Consider the following 18525-nt stretch of genomic DNA (forward strand, 5'->3'; position numbering starts at 1 on the left):
TACTTATTGAGTACCCACTGTGTGCCAAGCTCATGCCAGATACCATTGCAGGCACTGGAGACACGCTAGTGAGCCAGACAGTGAGGGTCCCCCTTTCTGGGAGCTCACACTGTAATGGAGAAGATGTACAACAAACAAGCTCAGGTCAACTCGATGACATATAATTCATTTGTTCTTTTAAAAAGACAGCCCTGAATTCTAAAATTCAGCAATAATCAAATATTTATTTATAAGTCAAGAGCTCCTTCTCTACCCCAGGAAGAAAGGAAAAGGAAAAACAGCAAGAAGGGGTAGGGGTAAGATGGGAGAGAGTGAATGAATGGGGGGCGGTGGGGAGAAAAGGGACCGGCTGAGACAGACACCCAATGCGAGAATCCACTCTCAGGCTTGAACCCTGCTTCTAGCTTATCGCGATTATACACATTGCCAAATATTCTTTTGCTTAAATTGGGTTTCTGTCATTTAGAACAAAGAATCCTTATTAATACAGAATCTATAAGGTCTTATACATAAGACATGCAATATATATTTGTTAAGTAAACATATGAAATGTTAACATCCATTGAGCACTTAACGATATGCCAGGAGCTGTGGTATACGCTTTGTATTTTATTTAATCACACAACTACCTTACAAGGTGGGCATCAAACCACGTGAGTGTTTTAGGAGAGAAAATGGAGGCATGGGGGTTATGTAATAATTGTCCTGGGTGATATACTAAGTAAAAAAGCAATGCCAGAACTCAAAACACAAGACTCTGGTGCAAAAACCTGTGCTCTTAAATATTACACAGCACTAAACAAATCGATCTAAAGAAAAAGCAGGGAACTAAGTTTATATTATACTGAATAATCTGACGCTTTCTTATTGCTACATTTAACAAAATCGCACAGCTTACAGAATAAAATTTACCCAAGTCCAAAATGCTGCAGCCCATCCTTAATTTTTCTAAAAAACATCCAGGAGAAACTTCTTTCCTGATTTTAGACCTTTCATAGCTTAAGACATGTCCTCTTAAACCTTACCTTTCTCATTCTCTACAGAGTACTAAATCTGAAAGTAACTTATTCATTATGTTTGAACATGATCTCAGAAAGAAAGATTCAAGGCACCATCTAAATTCTATTTCCCCAGCAATTAACCACTACCACATGATGCTTGGGACAGAAAATTATATTTTGCTTATCCTTGAAACTCCCACTCTATCATGTACAGAAATACATCATGCCAAGTTCAGGCTTTAAGTAATTACTATGACCAAAAATTTATTTATTTTTATAATGTTATTAAGACAATAGAAATTATGAATATTTGTATAGTTCTTTACACCTTACAAAACACTTGTATACACAGTATATCCCTGGACCCTCCTAGAAATCCTATTAAGTAGATAGAGAATAAATCATGCCTCCATTTGGCAGTTAAAGAAATTCATGATGAAAGGAGTACAGTGATTTGCCCTAAGTCATTCAGCTGGTAAGTGACAGACTGGGATTTTAAAACAGGTCTTCTGGCTCCAAAGTCAACATTAATTCCCAGAAAATAAATATGTTACCACTGACTGCCAAAGCAGTTTTCTATCTGCCTACTTCAAGCTTTCTTTTTTCCTTAAACTTTCATGCCAGAAATGTTTAAATAAATCATTAGCTCCTCTAAAGTCTCTTCAGTACGAACCCGTGTTCACGAACACTTAACTCAGCAAAATCTGCTACATGTTGTGCACAGAAAAGCATGTTTCACGGCTTCTACCTGGAGCCAGGCCTATCAGCAGCTACTCAGAAATCTCTGGAAACTTGGTGCTCTTAACAGTTACATTTGAGACAAGAGTCTTTAGAGAACATTTTATATATTATCTTGTCTGCCCTTGAACAGACTGATCCAAAACAATTTAAAACTCTCTTGATTCAAAATGAGAATTACTTACAGAGCATCAATCCTATAGCCAGGCCCTGTGTTAAGTGCTGACGATTCAAAGGCAAACACAGCCCCGAACTTCAAAGCAGGCACAGGAAAGGGCCAGCAGGGGTGGTCACAACCCCTTGAAAGGTGCAAAGGCAGATGTCTAAGGTGGGGCAACGTATGGTCCAGGAAGCCTTCAGGCAAAAATCTATGGAACACTCGGGCAGAGGACAGTAGTGCAGTCATGGAAGTAAGGAGAGAATCGTAGGCAGTCTCTGCAATAATCGTACCCAGAACTTGGTGCCTGAGAGAACTGAAGAAGAGATGGAAGTTGAAATTAAATGCCAGCCTATAAGACTAGAGAGGAGGAAGACACACTGCCAGGGCCAGAGATGTTAAGCATGAGACAGGGCACCCCCGGAGAAGAGTAAAGGTAACTCAACAAGGAGAGGATACCAGGGACTTCCCTGGCAGTCCAGGGGTTAGGACTCCACGCTTCCATGGCAGGGAGCACGGGTTCGAGGAACTAAGATTCTGCAAGCCTTGCGGAGCGGCAAAAAAACAAACAAACGAACAAGGAGAGGGCACCAGAAAAGGAAACCAGTGCAGGCATGCACGCACACACACGCAGGACCTTACATCACCTTGTCATCCTCTCGTTTTGTAGATTAGGTAAAAATATTCCAATAGTTCTGATCACACATTACAGAATTCGAGCACTGGAGAGCATCCTGATGAGTCTTGTCATTTTGTGAGTGAGGAAACTGGTCACCGAAGTACAGTTCTTTGCCCAAAGCCACACACATCGGTAGCTGAGTAAGGACTAGAGCCCTGATCGCTGCTCCCTTGAGTCTGAGTCTGCCACACACGTTTCAGTGCTCACATGAATTTGTATTGCTTCTACCACCTTTCAAAGCTTACTTCAAATATATTATGATGACTACTGAAGTGAATTTTAATGATAATAAAGTTTACCTCAAAATTATTTATGCTGCACTAATATAATCGTTCATGAATCTACTGGGAAACATTCTTAGAGTCATTTATATCACTCTTTTCCTACACTAGTCATCCTAGTAAATGGAATGTAGATTAACTGTCATAATTCACTGCTATGTTTTATTTTTTTATCATTATAAATAATGGCCAAGGTTAAAGATAATAGTGATATTATAAATCTACTCTTAATGCATATAATGGAGTCTATATGCTTAAAAACTAATAGAGTAACTAAATACAGAAAATATAAATACATTCCAGAGAGAAAGAAATACTTTGGAATCCAGCGTACTCATTCTCACTCATAAACAGTGGTGCTCTCTCCCAAAGACACAAGACTCTATAATCAGTCTTATCCCAGACAGAATATTCTCCTCTAAACAGTCTTTAGGTCACGGCAATCCTTGTCCCAGGTGTGTGTGTGGGGGGGGGATCACCTTTCTTAATAAGAAAGCAGAGACTTCATGTCAACTCCTCCAATACTAAAACCTCATATTAATGTCCTAGGCATTGTCATGAATTTCTCCAAACCTACAGGAAAGTTTTGCCACTAACTTTTCAGATTTTTTTTTTTTTTTCTGGCTGCACCACACGTGTTGCAGGATCTTAGTTCCCTGACCGGGGATCCAACCCATGCCCCCTACAGTGGAAGCACGGAGTCCTAACCACTGGACTGCTGAGGAATTCCCTAACTTTTCATATTTCTTAAGGGAAGTATAGTATATACTTGCCTATATACTAGATTTCACCAGGATGTTGAATCTACCAATTTCATATAATTTTACCCACAACAAAAGAGAGGATCAGAAAGACCATGGGGATAACTATGCAGCTAAAAAACTGCCCAGGAGCCTACACATTGTTTAAAATATTTCTCTGAGTCTCTCAAAGCCAAGTCCCAAAAGTACTAAAGGATGACACTCCAACAGACTCTACAGTGGGTGCTGAAGAAATATGACAGACTCACAGGTTCTAAAGTTTGTGCTCACAGCTGGTCCTCGACAAACACCTTGTAAGGAATTACTTCTTTGCCCCATTCTGTCACCAAAGCCTCTCTAGGTCCTAGACCACCTATTAAAAATGTTTACATTTTATTTATTCCATTAAGAGAGCAGAATACTTAGAATTTATCAAACAAAATGTGTAAGTAAAACACTGTTAAAAATAAGTTACACAGCTTCTCACTAACTTTTTTCAGATCCTAAAACTCCATAGCAAACCAGAAAATACCTGGATTTCTCTTCTATGTCCTAAGAGCTTTGCCCTTGCTCCTAAAGCTTTCCTGCTGATTAAATGTCATTGTTGATCATTATGAACTTTTGCTATATTTGAATTTGCTGGAGAAAGCTTACAACTTCACACTTTGCCAAATGATAAAACCTCAAGGGCAACTAATGGCAAGATGGGGATAGAAATTATACACTGTGCTCAACACCTGATCAGCAGGAGAACTTGAAAAGAGGCCATTATCTTTAAACTGGAGGCAAGAAAGCTACTGGGCTAACACAAGCACCTGAAGAGCATCCTATCCTGTTCCAGCAGAATACCAGCAGAAACATTGTATTTCCTGACTTGTCAAGTAGATACTTCATATGCTTCTATCTCTGAATTATTCTGCATGTATGTGTACTTTACAAAATACAACTGATATTGAAACTCTCTTAAGACTAAAACCCACAAAAACAAGTTCAAACGTGAAACTGGCTGACCACAAAGGACTCCAGGGTGATTGACAGACTAATAATTACAAATGTGTAATTATTTGATGCATTCTATGATCATATGATGCATTCTACAGAGCAATAAATCTTAAAATCGTTGCTCAGAAAGATGAGGAGAGGCTCACAAACACAGGAAATTCCAAGTTAAGAACACATATTCACATTAACTTATTCTTTTCCCCACATCCATCATACAGAGAGCGATAATAGGCCTCCTGAATCATCCCTCCTCTCCCTCTAGCCACCACATACTAAATGGAACTTGTCATTTATTCAGAGGGGACTAGACAAGAAAATCATTAGGATTACTTGATACTCTACATCCAGGAAGTCGATTTTCACTCCTAACTGCTGCCTGCATACTTTCCAGCAAATCTCAGAGAAGTAAAGATGCCAAAAAAATTCTTTTTTTAAAAAATTTATTTATTATTTATTTTTGGCTGCGTTGGGTCTTCATTGCTGCACACAGGCTTTCTCTAGTTGTGGTGAGCAGGGGCTACTCTTCCTTGCAGTGCGTGGACTTCAGTAGTTGTGGCTCGCAGGCTCTAGAACGCAGGCTCAGTGGTTGTGGCGCACAGGCTTAGTTGCTCGGTGGCATGTGGGATCTTCCCGGACCAGGGCTCAAACCCGTGTCCCCTGCACTGGCAGGCTGATTCTTAACCATTGCGCCATCAGGGAAGTCCCAAACAAATTCTTCGAGACTAATTACCTATCAATCCATGGCCCACAAAAGTGGTCTACAGGCAATTTTAGATATACAAGTCGCCATTAGCTTTATGGTTTTGAGCAAAACCCCAGGCAGAGTGGAAGACTCTGTAATAATTAATTGTTACAGTCAAAAAAACTTTCTTATAGCTCATATAAATCTGAATCCACCAGATAAAGGGAAAAAATTCATCTTCAATGGGTTCACACTGCCCAAATTTCAAAACTCCAAAGCAAATGAATATTAAACATGTAACTTACCAGGACTTGGGTTGTCCAAAGTGGAGATAATTAATACTATAGAGGTCCATATCCTCGGTGTGCCACGCAAATGTGGTTTTCCACATTCCAAAATAGAGATAAGGAGTATTTACACCCTCAATAGAAATACCGCACTCTTCCTCAACCACATCCAAGACCGTGTTTAGGTGAGCTATGTTCCATTCATCCACACCCTGGAATCAGGGGAAAGAGGAGAAAAAAAAGCAAACATTAATAAACTCATAAAGGTAACATTTACTGCTCAAACCATCATCTGACCATCATCTGCCAAAATTATTACACTGTGTATTTTAATTCACTTAGAAATAAAAAATAAAGCAACAATTATCCAAGGCATGCACGTGCGCACGTGCGCGCACACACACACACACACATATTTATACAGATCCATGATTAATTATCCAAGATTACTACCAATGTAATGTGGCTCTATATAAACATTAGTATAAAATTGTACCAAACGACAGAGAATTAAGGCCCCACTCCCCGTTTGCTGTTAGTAAGAAAAATCATTGATTCAAAGCATATGACCTGGAGCATGCTTTCCATCACTGGCACACCATTTAGTTTTAGGGGTTTCCTGGTTTTTAGTTTGCTTGTTTATTTGTACATTACTTAAGAAGTCATATGAAACATCAGACATCATCTCAAGATACCACTAACAAAATATATCTTCTGTCATCCCTCTCTCATCCCCACCCATTTCAATTTTGGCATGTGATACATCATTTCCTGAAAATTCAACTCTAATTATTGGGAAAATTCTTAGCACTATTCTAAGCCACAGATCATTATGCTTTTACTACTTCTTCAATTAAATATTAGCCTCTTATATTGATGGGAAATTTTAAACAAAGAATAACTGCTAAAAATACTTATCCAAACTCTGGAAAAATTGCTGGAATAATATAGTTTTATAACAGTAACCCAACATGGCTGGTGATAGAGACAGAAAAGTTTGAGTCACTGATATAAAAGTTAAAGTGGCAGGAAAAGATTCCAGTTTTATTAAAACTTACCAATCTCTTATTAATTCACTGTAATTCACAACTGCTTACCATTTTTACCAACTATGTATTTTTCCCATATACTTTTCTAATAATCAAATTCTAAATATCAGAGATTAGGTCTATTTTTATGCAATCATGAGGAAATGGCAATGTCTTTAAAACTAGTTCAACCTCTTCATGGTGCTATTAAAGAGGGACATTAAATTTATTTATGTATACCCAAAAGGCCTTCCCCAATAACTCTGCCAACGGCCTCACAGATAACCATGTCTAATAGTTCCCTTATGCACTAAAAACTTTCAGGGCTGTTCTGTTTTCATTCTGGTCTTTAGATGACAATATAATCAGTGTCCTGATCTTACTTCCTTGAGCTTTTGGGTCAGGAAAATTGTTGATGGGGCAGTTAATGAAGTTCTGCCTCAGGTAATATAGTTGAAAGTGCCAGGGGAAATAGTTTAATTCCCAAATTCCCAAAGGTACACACTCTATCTACAACTTAAACCCCACAGTAGGAAGTTTGCTATTTGGAAATTGTTCAAAGTAAGTATCCTTTTAAGAGAAGATCCTAGGTTCCAACTAACAAGACCTCATAAAAGTTCAATCAAATCATGTAAAATATTTTATCTCACTCTATTTATAGTGATACGATCTCTTAACTCTAGTCCAGTCAGACTTCAGTCCAATCACTCTAATAATACAGTCCTATTTAAAAGTCATTACTGAGGCAATGAATATGAAGTAATAAATGAGCACCATATTATAGGAATCATTTTTAAACTGAATGAGCTTGAAAATTTAAGAACAAACCATCCCTCTGAAATTCCTGCATTTGGCGAAGTCTTATCTTTGTTTCTGACTGATATTATCTTTCAGAAATAACTGAGGCTGAATCCCTTGACATGCCTAGACCTGTGGGTCTAAAGGGATGAGGGAAGAGAAGAATGAGTGATGGCAAAAAGACCCAGATTATGGCTCCGGCTCTGCCACTGCCCAGAGCAAAAATCACCGAGATTTTCTGAGCTTCTAGTCCTTCTTCGTGAAAGCCTGAGGGCTACAGTAACCCTCCCAGAGCTGTTCAGAGTACTGAATAGGCTGAAGGACATAAAACCTTTGGAAAAATAAAATTTACTATGTCTTAGAACTGATTAAATAAATGTCTCGACTATTCTCTAGTAAATCTTACTGGAAAGCCTCTACCAAAACAAAAGCCAAAGACATGATAAGTGATAATAAAGTCCTATGAAACTTACTATTGAAATTCTCCCCATTAATGGGCAAATAATATGTCTGCAGCAGTTTCTTTTGGGCAAGGCCAAGGTTGCCATGATGTTAAAACTTAATTTCTTTTGCTAAAATAAAAAGTCATATAATTTTAATCAAAGAGGTTATTAAAATATTAAGAATAACTGGAATAACAGAGGCTGAGAATAAATCTTACTATTTCCAAATTCCTTCTCCAATTTCTGCTCTCTACTATTGATTGAACTGGCTAGCTGCCTCCAAGGACAGGTTCTACTCAAACTCTGAAGAGCACCAGGTCTCCTTCAGAGATTCAGACAAGGAGTACACCTCATTTGTCATCTAGGAGAAGTGTGACACCATAGTCTACTTCACTACTCTACACATACATATACACTACATCTATTCAAAACAATCCTGTAACACACGTAACATTATACCCAAATGAACAAATGGAAAAAAGCTAGTGCTCCCAGAATAGTGGAAAGCAAAGATAAACCTAAATCTACCTGACTCTAGGCTTTCACTTATAAACTCTACGCTTCCAGTTCTGACCATGTTAAATACAGCATATCATCCTTTTCTCTCAGCATCAATTATCAACAAAGATCCAAGGAACTAAAATTTAGGACAGGCAAACATATAAAGCTGCTACATTCTTCCCACCCAGGCATACAGCCGCCCTACACAAACACTGGCAAAGCCTATAAGAAAAGCTGCTTCACTTGGGAGTTGGTGATAAAATTTAGTGTAAAAGTAGCCTCCAGAAAGACCCCAGCTACAAACAAGCCCCACAGTGACAGGTCAAAATTTGCCAAACCGTTCAAAGCTTAAAGCTGTCAAGTCTCTGCAGAAAGTCTGCACACCAGCCCAAGTTCATAGACAAATGCCTCTTCCCAGATCGCATCCCTTCATATAAAGCTCTTCTACACAATGTCCAGCAGGTGCTTGAGCAATATCTGTAACCCATCTGACCTCCACTGGGCAGACGTTTCCTCCCTGGTCCCACCCCTCCCTTCACCCCAATAACCCAGTGCATTCTAAGCCTGCCCTGCCCTGTTTGTCTATTTACCCTGTATCTGCCTGGTTTTCTGAAATAATTCACCATTGGACCATAATTTGTACACATATGTGTAAAAGAGAAGTTTATCAAAGATCTTTCCTTTCAATCTCTGTATCATCAGCCTATCAAGAATCAGATGGCAATTTGAAAGAACTCCTGAATTTTCATTACCATAGGCACTCAGAAGCTGCTTGTGGACCAGGCTTTGGACTTTGGACTTCACAGAGGAAGTAAGTACCCCCAAACTGGCATCAGCATGAACGATGCATCTATAAACCTATGCAGAAAGACTGTGCCAAGTTTGACTTCACGCCCTTGAGCTCTGGGCCTGGGTCCCTGAACACAGGCCACATCCAGGCCAGGAGCACCTTCTTCTCGGGACTATGAGCATCTGGGATTCCCTCTTTAGTGACCGCACTCGGTCACTGGGAGACTGAAGGGGGACAGGGCAGCAACATGCCACATTAGAAAACTTGCCAAGAAGGAGTCATTCCCACCTAATACAGAGAAATAATGCAAAAATCATAGCAAACCAATGTTCTTCTGATGAACATTACTTCTACAAGAGGCTGTGGTCAAAAAACTTTGGCATCCTTTTCTCCTACTCTTACAAAGTCACAGTGCCAACAGGTACTCCGAAGGTTCTGAGAGGCCATGCTATAAGGAAGCCTGTTTCACTTTGCTTAACTCCACTTTTCCCAGATGTGATTTGACCACGGGACCTTGTTTACGTAAGCCATTACTATCTTTCCTCAACAATGTCAATATCCAACCCACATGTTTCTCCTCCCCTGCCCACCCGCCCTGCCCCGACTCCTGCCATCATCCTCAGCACCTTCAACATTATCCCCACGGGGGGCTCTTTCCAAAACAATGCTCTGAGCCTCCATCTCTCTAAAGCTTCACTGCCACACACCCAGCTCTAAGCTGGACTCAAAGTGACCAGCAATAATTTCTGAAATCTATAAATTTATGGGGAAAAACATCATTTCATTAGAAAATCCAATTATTAAAAAAAGAAGATCCACCTCCTAGGTACTGTAAAACTCTGAGAAAATACTAAAAGAAATTATTAAAGATTCTAACTAAAGTTTTCAGGTACTTTTATTTAGCATTTTTTAAAAGATTATGCTTTCCTCATTTGGCTCTAACCATCATGTTCTATGACCCTTAATGCAGTCCAGCCAACACCTACTGTGCACTGTGATCCAAACAAAAGACCAACCACCCAATTTCCACTTACTTTAAAGCTAGGCTAATGTAAATTACTGCCACCAATTCATATGCCTGTAACAAGCCCTTGAAGTTTCAAAGGTAATGCAAATGAAGAAAGAAAAACAAAACTTAGTTTGTTTTAAAGACTTCAAAATTCAATCCATTTTGCATAGTAATGTGTGAAAATTGCACCTTTCAATAAGTAAAACAAAAGCTCTGGTCACATTTTTTTTTTTTTTTTTTGCGGTACGCGGGCCTCTCACTGTTGTGGCCTCTCCCGTTGCGGAGCACAGGCTCCAGACGTGCAGGCTCAGCGGCCATGGCTCACGGGCCCAGCCGCTCCGCGGCATGTGGGATCTTCCCAGACCGGGGCACGAACCCGTGTCCCCTGCATCGGCAGGCGGGCTCTCAACCACTGCGCCACCAGGGAAGCCCTGTGGTCACATTTTAAGATAGAGGATTTCCTTAGGATCTTTACACAGTAAGAATAAAATTAGACCCACGTGGAATTCAATTTGCTTTAAAGTTAATTACAGTGTGTGATGTGATAGCTCTTTTTGCTTCTTCCTTTCCATGAAAATATCACATTCTCTAAACTTTCTACTTTTAACACAAACCTCTTTTCCATTTTGCATTTTTACACACCAAAACACCTACAATTTTACAGCAGTGCTTTCTTTTCTTTCTGAAAGTCTAGACAATAACCGATGTAGAGCAAGTTCTGAAGTAACAAAAAAATTCTGCAGCCAAAAGTACCATATAAAAAGACTGTTCACCTTAAAAAGGTAAGTATGAGTACGACAAGAAGGAGGGCAGAGAAGAAAAGGGGGGAAATGCCCACTCAAATAAAAGACTGCAGAGAGCTTGGGACTCCTGCCTTGATTCTGGACCACTGAGGCTTTGAGGTTAATGGTATCCCTGGTTCCAGGCAAAAGCAACTCCAAACCTCTTGGGAGAAAAGCATCCTTCACTTAAACCTGTAAATTCTCCACAAATTAAGATCAAGCCAAAGAATACAACCAAAGATCACTACGCATACAGGGAGTCAAGACCTCACTGCAGAAAGCTAGCAAAAACAACTGACCCTGCACCCCCCCAAGGACTGTTGATATCAGAATTTTCAGACACTAAAGAATGTGAAATGTTTAAAGAAATAAAAAATGGAATCACAAAGACAAGAAAGTAAAATAAACTATTTGGAATGACCAGTGATATTTGGGGGGAGAGGTGGACTGATGAAACCAATTACATTAAAATTAAAATCTGTTCATTAAAAGACACTGTAAATAAGTCCATCTCTAAAAATTTTGATATCAACTTTAGTTAACCTTAAATACACTAAGTTGAAGCTACAAAACAGACTTCTCAGACCTTTAGTGATGCTACAGCTTTTGTTTTACAGTTACCAAAACATCAAAATGCCAATTACATTTATTGATTAAAAACTGCTTATAGGGCTTCCCTGGTGGCACAGTGGTTAAGAATCCGCCTGCCAATGCAGGGGACACGGGTTTGAGCCCTGGTCTGGGAAGATCCCACATGCCACGGAGCAACAGCCCGTGCGTCACAACTACTGAGCCTGTGTGCCACAACTACTGAAGCCCGCGCGTCTGGAGCCCATGCTCCACAACAAGAGAAGCCACTGCAATGAGAAACCCGTGCACTGTGACGAAGAGTAGCCCCCGCTTGCCGCAACTAGAGAAAGCCTGTGTGCAGCAATGAAGACCCAACACATCCAAAAATAAATAAATTTTAAAAAAAACTGCTTATAAAGCCTTCATTATTACTCCTACTCTTGAAGACAATAATATTCTATGTGGACAAAAATTTGGGCTCATTCTGGCATTCCAATATTCTTAGTCTTTCTAATTTAACTCTTTTCACAGCCATGTTCAGTGTAAAAATAATAATTTCTGTCCATCTTCCTTTTAAAACTAAAACTCTTTTTGTTTGATGTAATATAAAATATGGAATTGATTTTGCAGGGTCACAGACAATTCATGTTTTTGCTATATACCTTTGTACATTATTTTCTTATCAAACTAGTTACCAAGTATTTTTACATGCTTGTAAACAAATATATTTTTACAACATACCTGTATATATGTAAAGTCAAGTATTTAATTCTTGCTGTTCAGTTTTAAAACTGACAAAGAAAAAAAGTGAACACTACAGAAACCATGGTAGAACTTTACTTGTTCTGGTCTTGGTTGTCCCATCTTTGGCAAGTCACATATCTACTCAAGAAACATTCCCAACAGAGTACGATAGGATGAAAATCTAAAATCGCTTTCAACATTCCCTGCTAGATATTGACTACTATATCGAGTATCAGGTGTATAGCATTTAATTGACAATTATATAACTGTAGATGGCTTCTGATTTTGTTTTTAACTCCATGGACTGTGTTTAAATAATTCAAAATTATATTCCTGATTCTGAGATACTAAGTGGTATTGCACAGTTGTCACTTTACAGAATGTGTACAACAGTCCCATGAAGCTGATAAGGTGTACCCTTGTATAGCTTCAGGTGCTAGAATTAAAACTGACCTGTTATCACACACACACAAAGACACTGAAAATAGAAGAAACAAAGAAGTATTGGAAAGAACAAGCCACTATTGAAGGAAATAATTCAACAACATGGCGTAGTTTGGGTATCTAGAATACATAAAAAATTCCAAATAATAAGGAAAAGTCAAACAATCTAATAGAAAAATAGGCAGAGGAAAAAAGAGAAATCACAAATGGCCAACAAAGATATGAAAAGCTGGGGCTTCCCTGGTGGCACAGTGGTTAAGAATCCCCCTGCCAATGCAAGGGACACGCGTTCGAGCCCTGGCCCGGGAAGATCCCACATGCCGCAGAGCAACTAAGCCCATGCGCCACAACTACTGAGCCTGAGCTCTAGAGCCCGCAAGCCACAACTACTGAGCCCATGTGCCACAACTACTGAAGCCTGCACGCCTAGAGCCCATGCTCTGCAACAAGAGAAGCCACGACAATGAGAAGTTCACACACTGCAATGAAGAGTAGCCCCGGCTCACCACAACTAGAGAAAGCCCGCGCACAGCAATGGAGACCCAACACAGCCAAAAATAAAAAAATAAAATAAAATAAATTAAAAAAAAATTTTTTAAGATATGAAAAGCTATTCTACATCATTTGTAGTCAGAGAAATTCACACACAAGATATTTTAAAGCCACAAGACTGACAATACGTAATAAGATGAACGATATTAAGTGCTGAAGAGGATATATGTCAGCATGAGGAAACTTTTGGAGGTGAGAGAAGTGTTCTAAGACTGGTTGGTGATGATGGTTACACAAAAATCATTGAATTATACGATAACATCAGTGAATTTTGTGGTATGTAAATTATACCTCAGTAAACCTGTCTTTAAAATGATTATATAGTGCTGGGGGAGGGTAAATTGGTACAAAGTCTTTGAGAAACAAGGTAACAGTATCTGACAAAGTTGAACACTCACGGAGGCAGCACTTCCATTCTTACATAAGTGCTCTAGAGAACTTGTATACAGTGCACCAGAAATCATATACAGGAGTGTGTTCATAGCAGCAATATTCATTTTAAAAAGAAAATATCCCCTGACAGGATAATAAAAAATAAAATGTATATGCACAAAATGGAATGTTATACAGCAATGGAAATGACTGAACAATAGCTCACACAATAATATGGATAAACTTAGAAAACCTAGTGCTTTGTATAGTCTCAGAAGACTACATAAAGTGATACTACTTTTAATAAGGTCAAAAATAAGCCAAACTAAATATATTGTTTAAAAATATGTGTTTGTGGGCTTCCCTGGTGGCACAATGGTTAAGAATCCGCCTGCCGATGCAGGGAACAAGGGTTCAAGCCCTGGTCCGGGAAGATCCCCAATGCCGCGGAGCAACTAAGCCAGTGTGCCACAACTACTGAGCCTGCGCTCTAGAGCCCACGTGGCACAACTACTGAGCCCACCGTGACACAACTACTGGAGCCCGCGCACTTAGAGCCCGTGCTCTGCAAGAAGAGAAGCCACTGCAGTGAGAAGCCCATGCACCGCAACGAAGAGTAGCCCCCACTCGCCACAACTAGAGAAAGCACGCACACAGCAACAAAGACCCAATGCAGCCAAAAACAAATAAATTAATTAAATAAAAAAAATTTTTAAATGTGTTTGTGCAGAAACTGACTCATAGACATAGAAAACAAACGTATGGTTACCAAAGGGGAAGGAGGAGGGAGATAAATTGAGAATTTGGGATTAAGAGGTACACACTACTACATATAAAGCGGATAACGAACAAGGCTCTACTGTATAGCACAGGGAACTATATTCAATATCTTGTAATAACCTACAATGGAAAAGAATCTGAAAAAGGATATATATATATGTATATATATCCTTTTATATATACACATTATATATCACATTGCTGTACACCTGAAACTAACACAACATTGTAAATCAACCATACTTCAATAACAATAAAATTTGTGTGAGAAAACCTTTTTTTTTTTTAAGGCAAGAAATCAAACACAAAGTTCAGGCCACGCCTGGGTGATGGGGTGGGGTAGCAGGGAAGGACTGTAGAAAGAGCATCCCATGAGCAGTATTGGTTTTTTTTTGTTTTTTTCTTTGGGGGGCCCTGCCACATGGCATGCGGGATCTTAGTTCCCCGATCAGGGATTTAACCCGTGCCCCCTGCAGTGGAAGCATGGAGACCTGGGCACTGGACCGCCAGGAAATTCCCCATGAGCAGTATTGTCGACGCTCTAGCTGTGGGACTGCATGGTAGGTCTGGAGTAGTCAGTGTATCACTGTGCTTTAAAGCATAAGTTGCACATATAAAATCAGATTATTACATTCCAAAAATATGATAAAGCAAAAGTCATGAAAAAGAGAACATCTCCTGAGTCACATCTCACGGCACCATTTCTGCCCTGGCACCTTGTCTCACTGACACGAAGAGAGCGGTGTATTTCATGAAAATAGCAGGCGCATTTTCTTTAGTAACCCCTAAACAAACATCCTTCATGGCTCTGACGTGACAGACTTTGACAAACGGCAGAAAGTATAAACTGCTGGAATGCAGGTTGGACTTATAAGTAAATGACTATTGCAGAATAGAATTCTTCACGATTCTCTTGGTCGGAGTCAACTACTGAACATCTCATCACAGCCTCAGGATTTCTGTCCCATTTTGCTTTAATATTGCCACGAGTAGCAGCTATGATTCAGTACATACTATGGAGCAGGCCCTATCCTAGGTGTTTTATTTATTCATCTCATTTTATCTTATGATGTGAGTAAATAAAACTATCATCCATTATCAATGCCATTTTACAGATGAGAGAACTGCCCCAGGAGAAGTAAGATAACTTGCCCAAGATCTCCCAGCTCATAACTGTGGAGCCGGGAAGGGTGAGAATAGAAAACTCTAACTGGAGCTGACACTACTGTGTCTGAAGCCTCACTGGCCAAACAATGAGCCAGAAAGTCAATTCTAAACTTTTATATAATCAAGGAGGGAAAAACTTCCCTGTATCCCCCTAATGACTGGAAGGGAAAGTTAGTAATTTGGTTATTATCTTTGCTAGTTTTCTTTCTTTTAAATACTACCAATCAAAAAGATGATTTTAAAAAACTGCCTTGGGCCAAGAGCAGGATTCATGGATTCACTCACAGATATGCATTCTATTAAAAAAAAAAACTTAAAAAATAAACAGAATTGTTAACTTTATTTTACACATCTACACATGGCCCTTGCAGAAAATCCTAAAGGAATCTGAACCATAAAAGCCTTATTCTTCTTTAAAGAGGATCAATTATCTCAACATTTAATAAAATAGTAAAATCCCATATCCAGACCCTGACAAGTTATTTTTAAATACAGGAAATTAAAAACACAACAATCTTTACTAATGTATTCATATTTTCTAGTCTATTAAGCCCTTGTCTCATTCAACTCTTTAAGGTGTATTATACTGCCATGTAAAACAGTACTTCAAAATCACTGTGTTTGTTAATAAACTTTTATAACAGAGATTGCCTAAGTACTTAGTATCTATTTTCACCTTCTTTACTAATAGAACCCCATTTAATCGAAAGAACAAAGTAGCTGCAGCTGGGTATGTATGGTTCTGGCTAATGAAACGTAACTGGACATCACTGGGCAGGGCTTCCAGGAGAAAGCTCTGAAGAGGCTGACTCCAGCAGACACAACTCCTTTGCCCTCCTTCCCTCTACCAGACATTCAGACACGATCAGCAGCTACCACAAGAGCACAAGGGTAAGAATCTCATCATGAAGATGGCAGGAGAAATTTCTAGGAGTACAGGTCTACGACAACATCATGGAACCAACATGGCCCTGGACTACCTGCTTCAAATTTTTACATGAAAACTAAACAATTTGTTTCAGCCATTATTTTAAGGTCTCTACTACTGACAGCAAAATAATGTCTAATACATTTCCTCCTTAGTAGCCAAATTCATAGGTCCCCACTTCCCCCATTCCCTAATGGTTTTAAGTAAGAAAGTAATATATCAGAGTCCATGACGCTAATGTGATTCTACTAAAGAAAAAGTAGAAGCCACTTAGCTTTTGAATGGTACCAAAGTATGGGCTGGGCTTGAGCCTCTTTACAACTACTAATGCCAGGAAAATTCAATTTAGATAAAGAATGTACCTCTTTCTCCCTGTTCCTCTATAGGACTCTATCTAGTTATTTGTTTTTTCCACCTTGCTTCATTTCTTCCTCAATGCTACCTCTCACTTAAAGCAATTTTAGATTTAACACACTTGAATAACACCTGGCAGAGGGCTCAGATAATACCCTTTTATTCTTCATGAAGAAAACAACTTAAGGTATTTCCAGTGGTCTCATTTTCATTCCTCACAGTGAAAAATTCTGGATCATATACACAGGCTCAACATTTTTCCTTCAATAAAAAAGAAAAAACTAACAATTTTCCTGAATTAATATTCTATATTTTCTCATTTAGAACATTTGGAACATAAGTTTTAAAAAAATCAGGCTTCCCTGGTGGTGCAGTGGTTGAGAGTCTACCTGCCGATCCAGGGGACACGGGTTTGTGCCCCAGTCCGGGAAGATCCCACATGCCGCGGAGCGGCTGGGCCCATGAGCCATGGCCGCTGAGCCTGCGCGTCTGGAGCCTGTGCTCCGCAACGGGAGAGGCCACGGCAGTGAGAGGCCCGTGTACCGCAAAAAAAAAAAAAAAAAAAAAAAAAACAATGTATAAACCTGCAAATAAGAAGATCATTTTATCATTTTAGTGATATCTTTCTCTTTAAAAAATTCTTTTTTAGTTAGAACATAATTAGAATCACACTCCTGGAATTCATGGCTCTCTGTTCCAGTGACCTCAAAAGCCCACTGACAAGTGGTGACTTATTTTGAGCAACGGATGCTAGGACGCTGGCGTGTGGGAGCAGCTCCCCAACCTCTCCATCTCAGCCAGACCTGCTGCTCTCTTCCCATAGTCAAGTGGATGATTTATGAGGGAAATTGTATACAATACTGGAAATCCTGTGTGGGCATTCAAGATCTTGGAGATATAGCTATACGTAGTTACCTTGGTTTATTCACTTACTATTGGATTGTGAACATTTATTTTATTATATATATCACCTTCTTGTCTGTAACAATTTACATCATTATTTTCCTTTGTGACATACAGGTTGTTTTACATTCTTTGTTATAATATTAAAAAAAACACTGGAAAATGATTTTGGCACACAGACATCCATCCATATTTCTAATCATTTCTAAAATAGATTCTAGAAGCTGAAAGGTGTGGATCAATACTTCCTTTCTGACAACAGAATTATTTGAATCTTTCTACTCTATTTATAAATTTCCTCCTTAAAAAAAAATCAGTTTCCATGTCTGTACAAAATCATAGTAAAGATGAAATCTAGATGATCTTCATCATTCTTTTTTTTAAAAATGGGGACAGCCCAAAGTAGGAAGGGCTTCAAGTAAACATGCTTTATCAAAGTTCTTTTGTAAACCTGCAGGCAAGGTCACCTGCAATGGGAACAGAAGAAACTTTTGTTTCTGAAGACACTAAGTATCCCATGAAGACCCTGGCAGATACTAATCCAAGAGAGGAAGAGATAGAGAGCACACAGTGTAGTTCAAAGTTCTAATTATCCTTTCTGGTGACAATCTAAAATAGTAGAAAGAGGGACTTCCCTGTTGGCGCAGTGGTTAAGAATCTGCCTGCCAATGCAGGGGACACGGGTTCGATCCCTGGTCCGGAAAGATCCAGCATGCCGCAGAGCAACTAAGCCCATGTGCCACAACTACTGAGCCTGCGTTCTAGAGCCCACGAGCCACAACAACTGAGCCCG

At 39.3% G+C, this 18525-nt stretch overlaps 1 protein-coding gene across 4 annotated transcripts in view; it reads right to left on the minus strand.

Moving 5' to 3' along the window:
• KDM4C (lysine demethylase 4C) overlaps window positions 1-18525 on the minus strand; it is a 398973-nt gene that overhangs the window by 322855 nt on the left and 57593 nt on the right. For all 4 annotated transcript variants that reach the window (XM_081237192.1, XM_081237191.1, XM_081237190.1 and 1 more), the window contains exon 5: window positions 5586-5779. In XM_081237192.1, coding sequence (XP_081093318.1) covers window positions 5586-5779 — 194 coding nt within the window. The remainder of the gene's footprint in view (window positions 1-5585; window positions 5780-18525) is intronic.

This window comes from Mesoplodon bidens, assembly GCF_964165515.1.
Source record: "Mesoplodon bidens genome assembly, chromosome: 6".
Classification (NCBI taxonomy): domain Eukaryota; kingdom Metazoa; phylum Chordata; class Mammalia; order Artiodactyla; family Ziphiidae; genus Mesoplodon; species Mesoplodon bidens.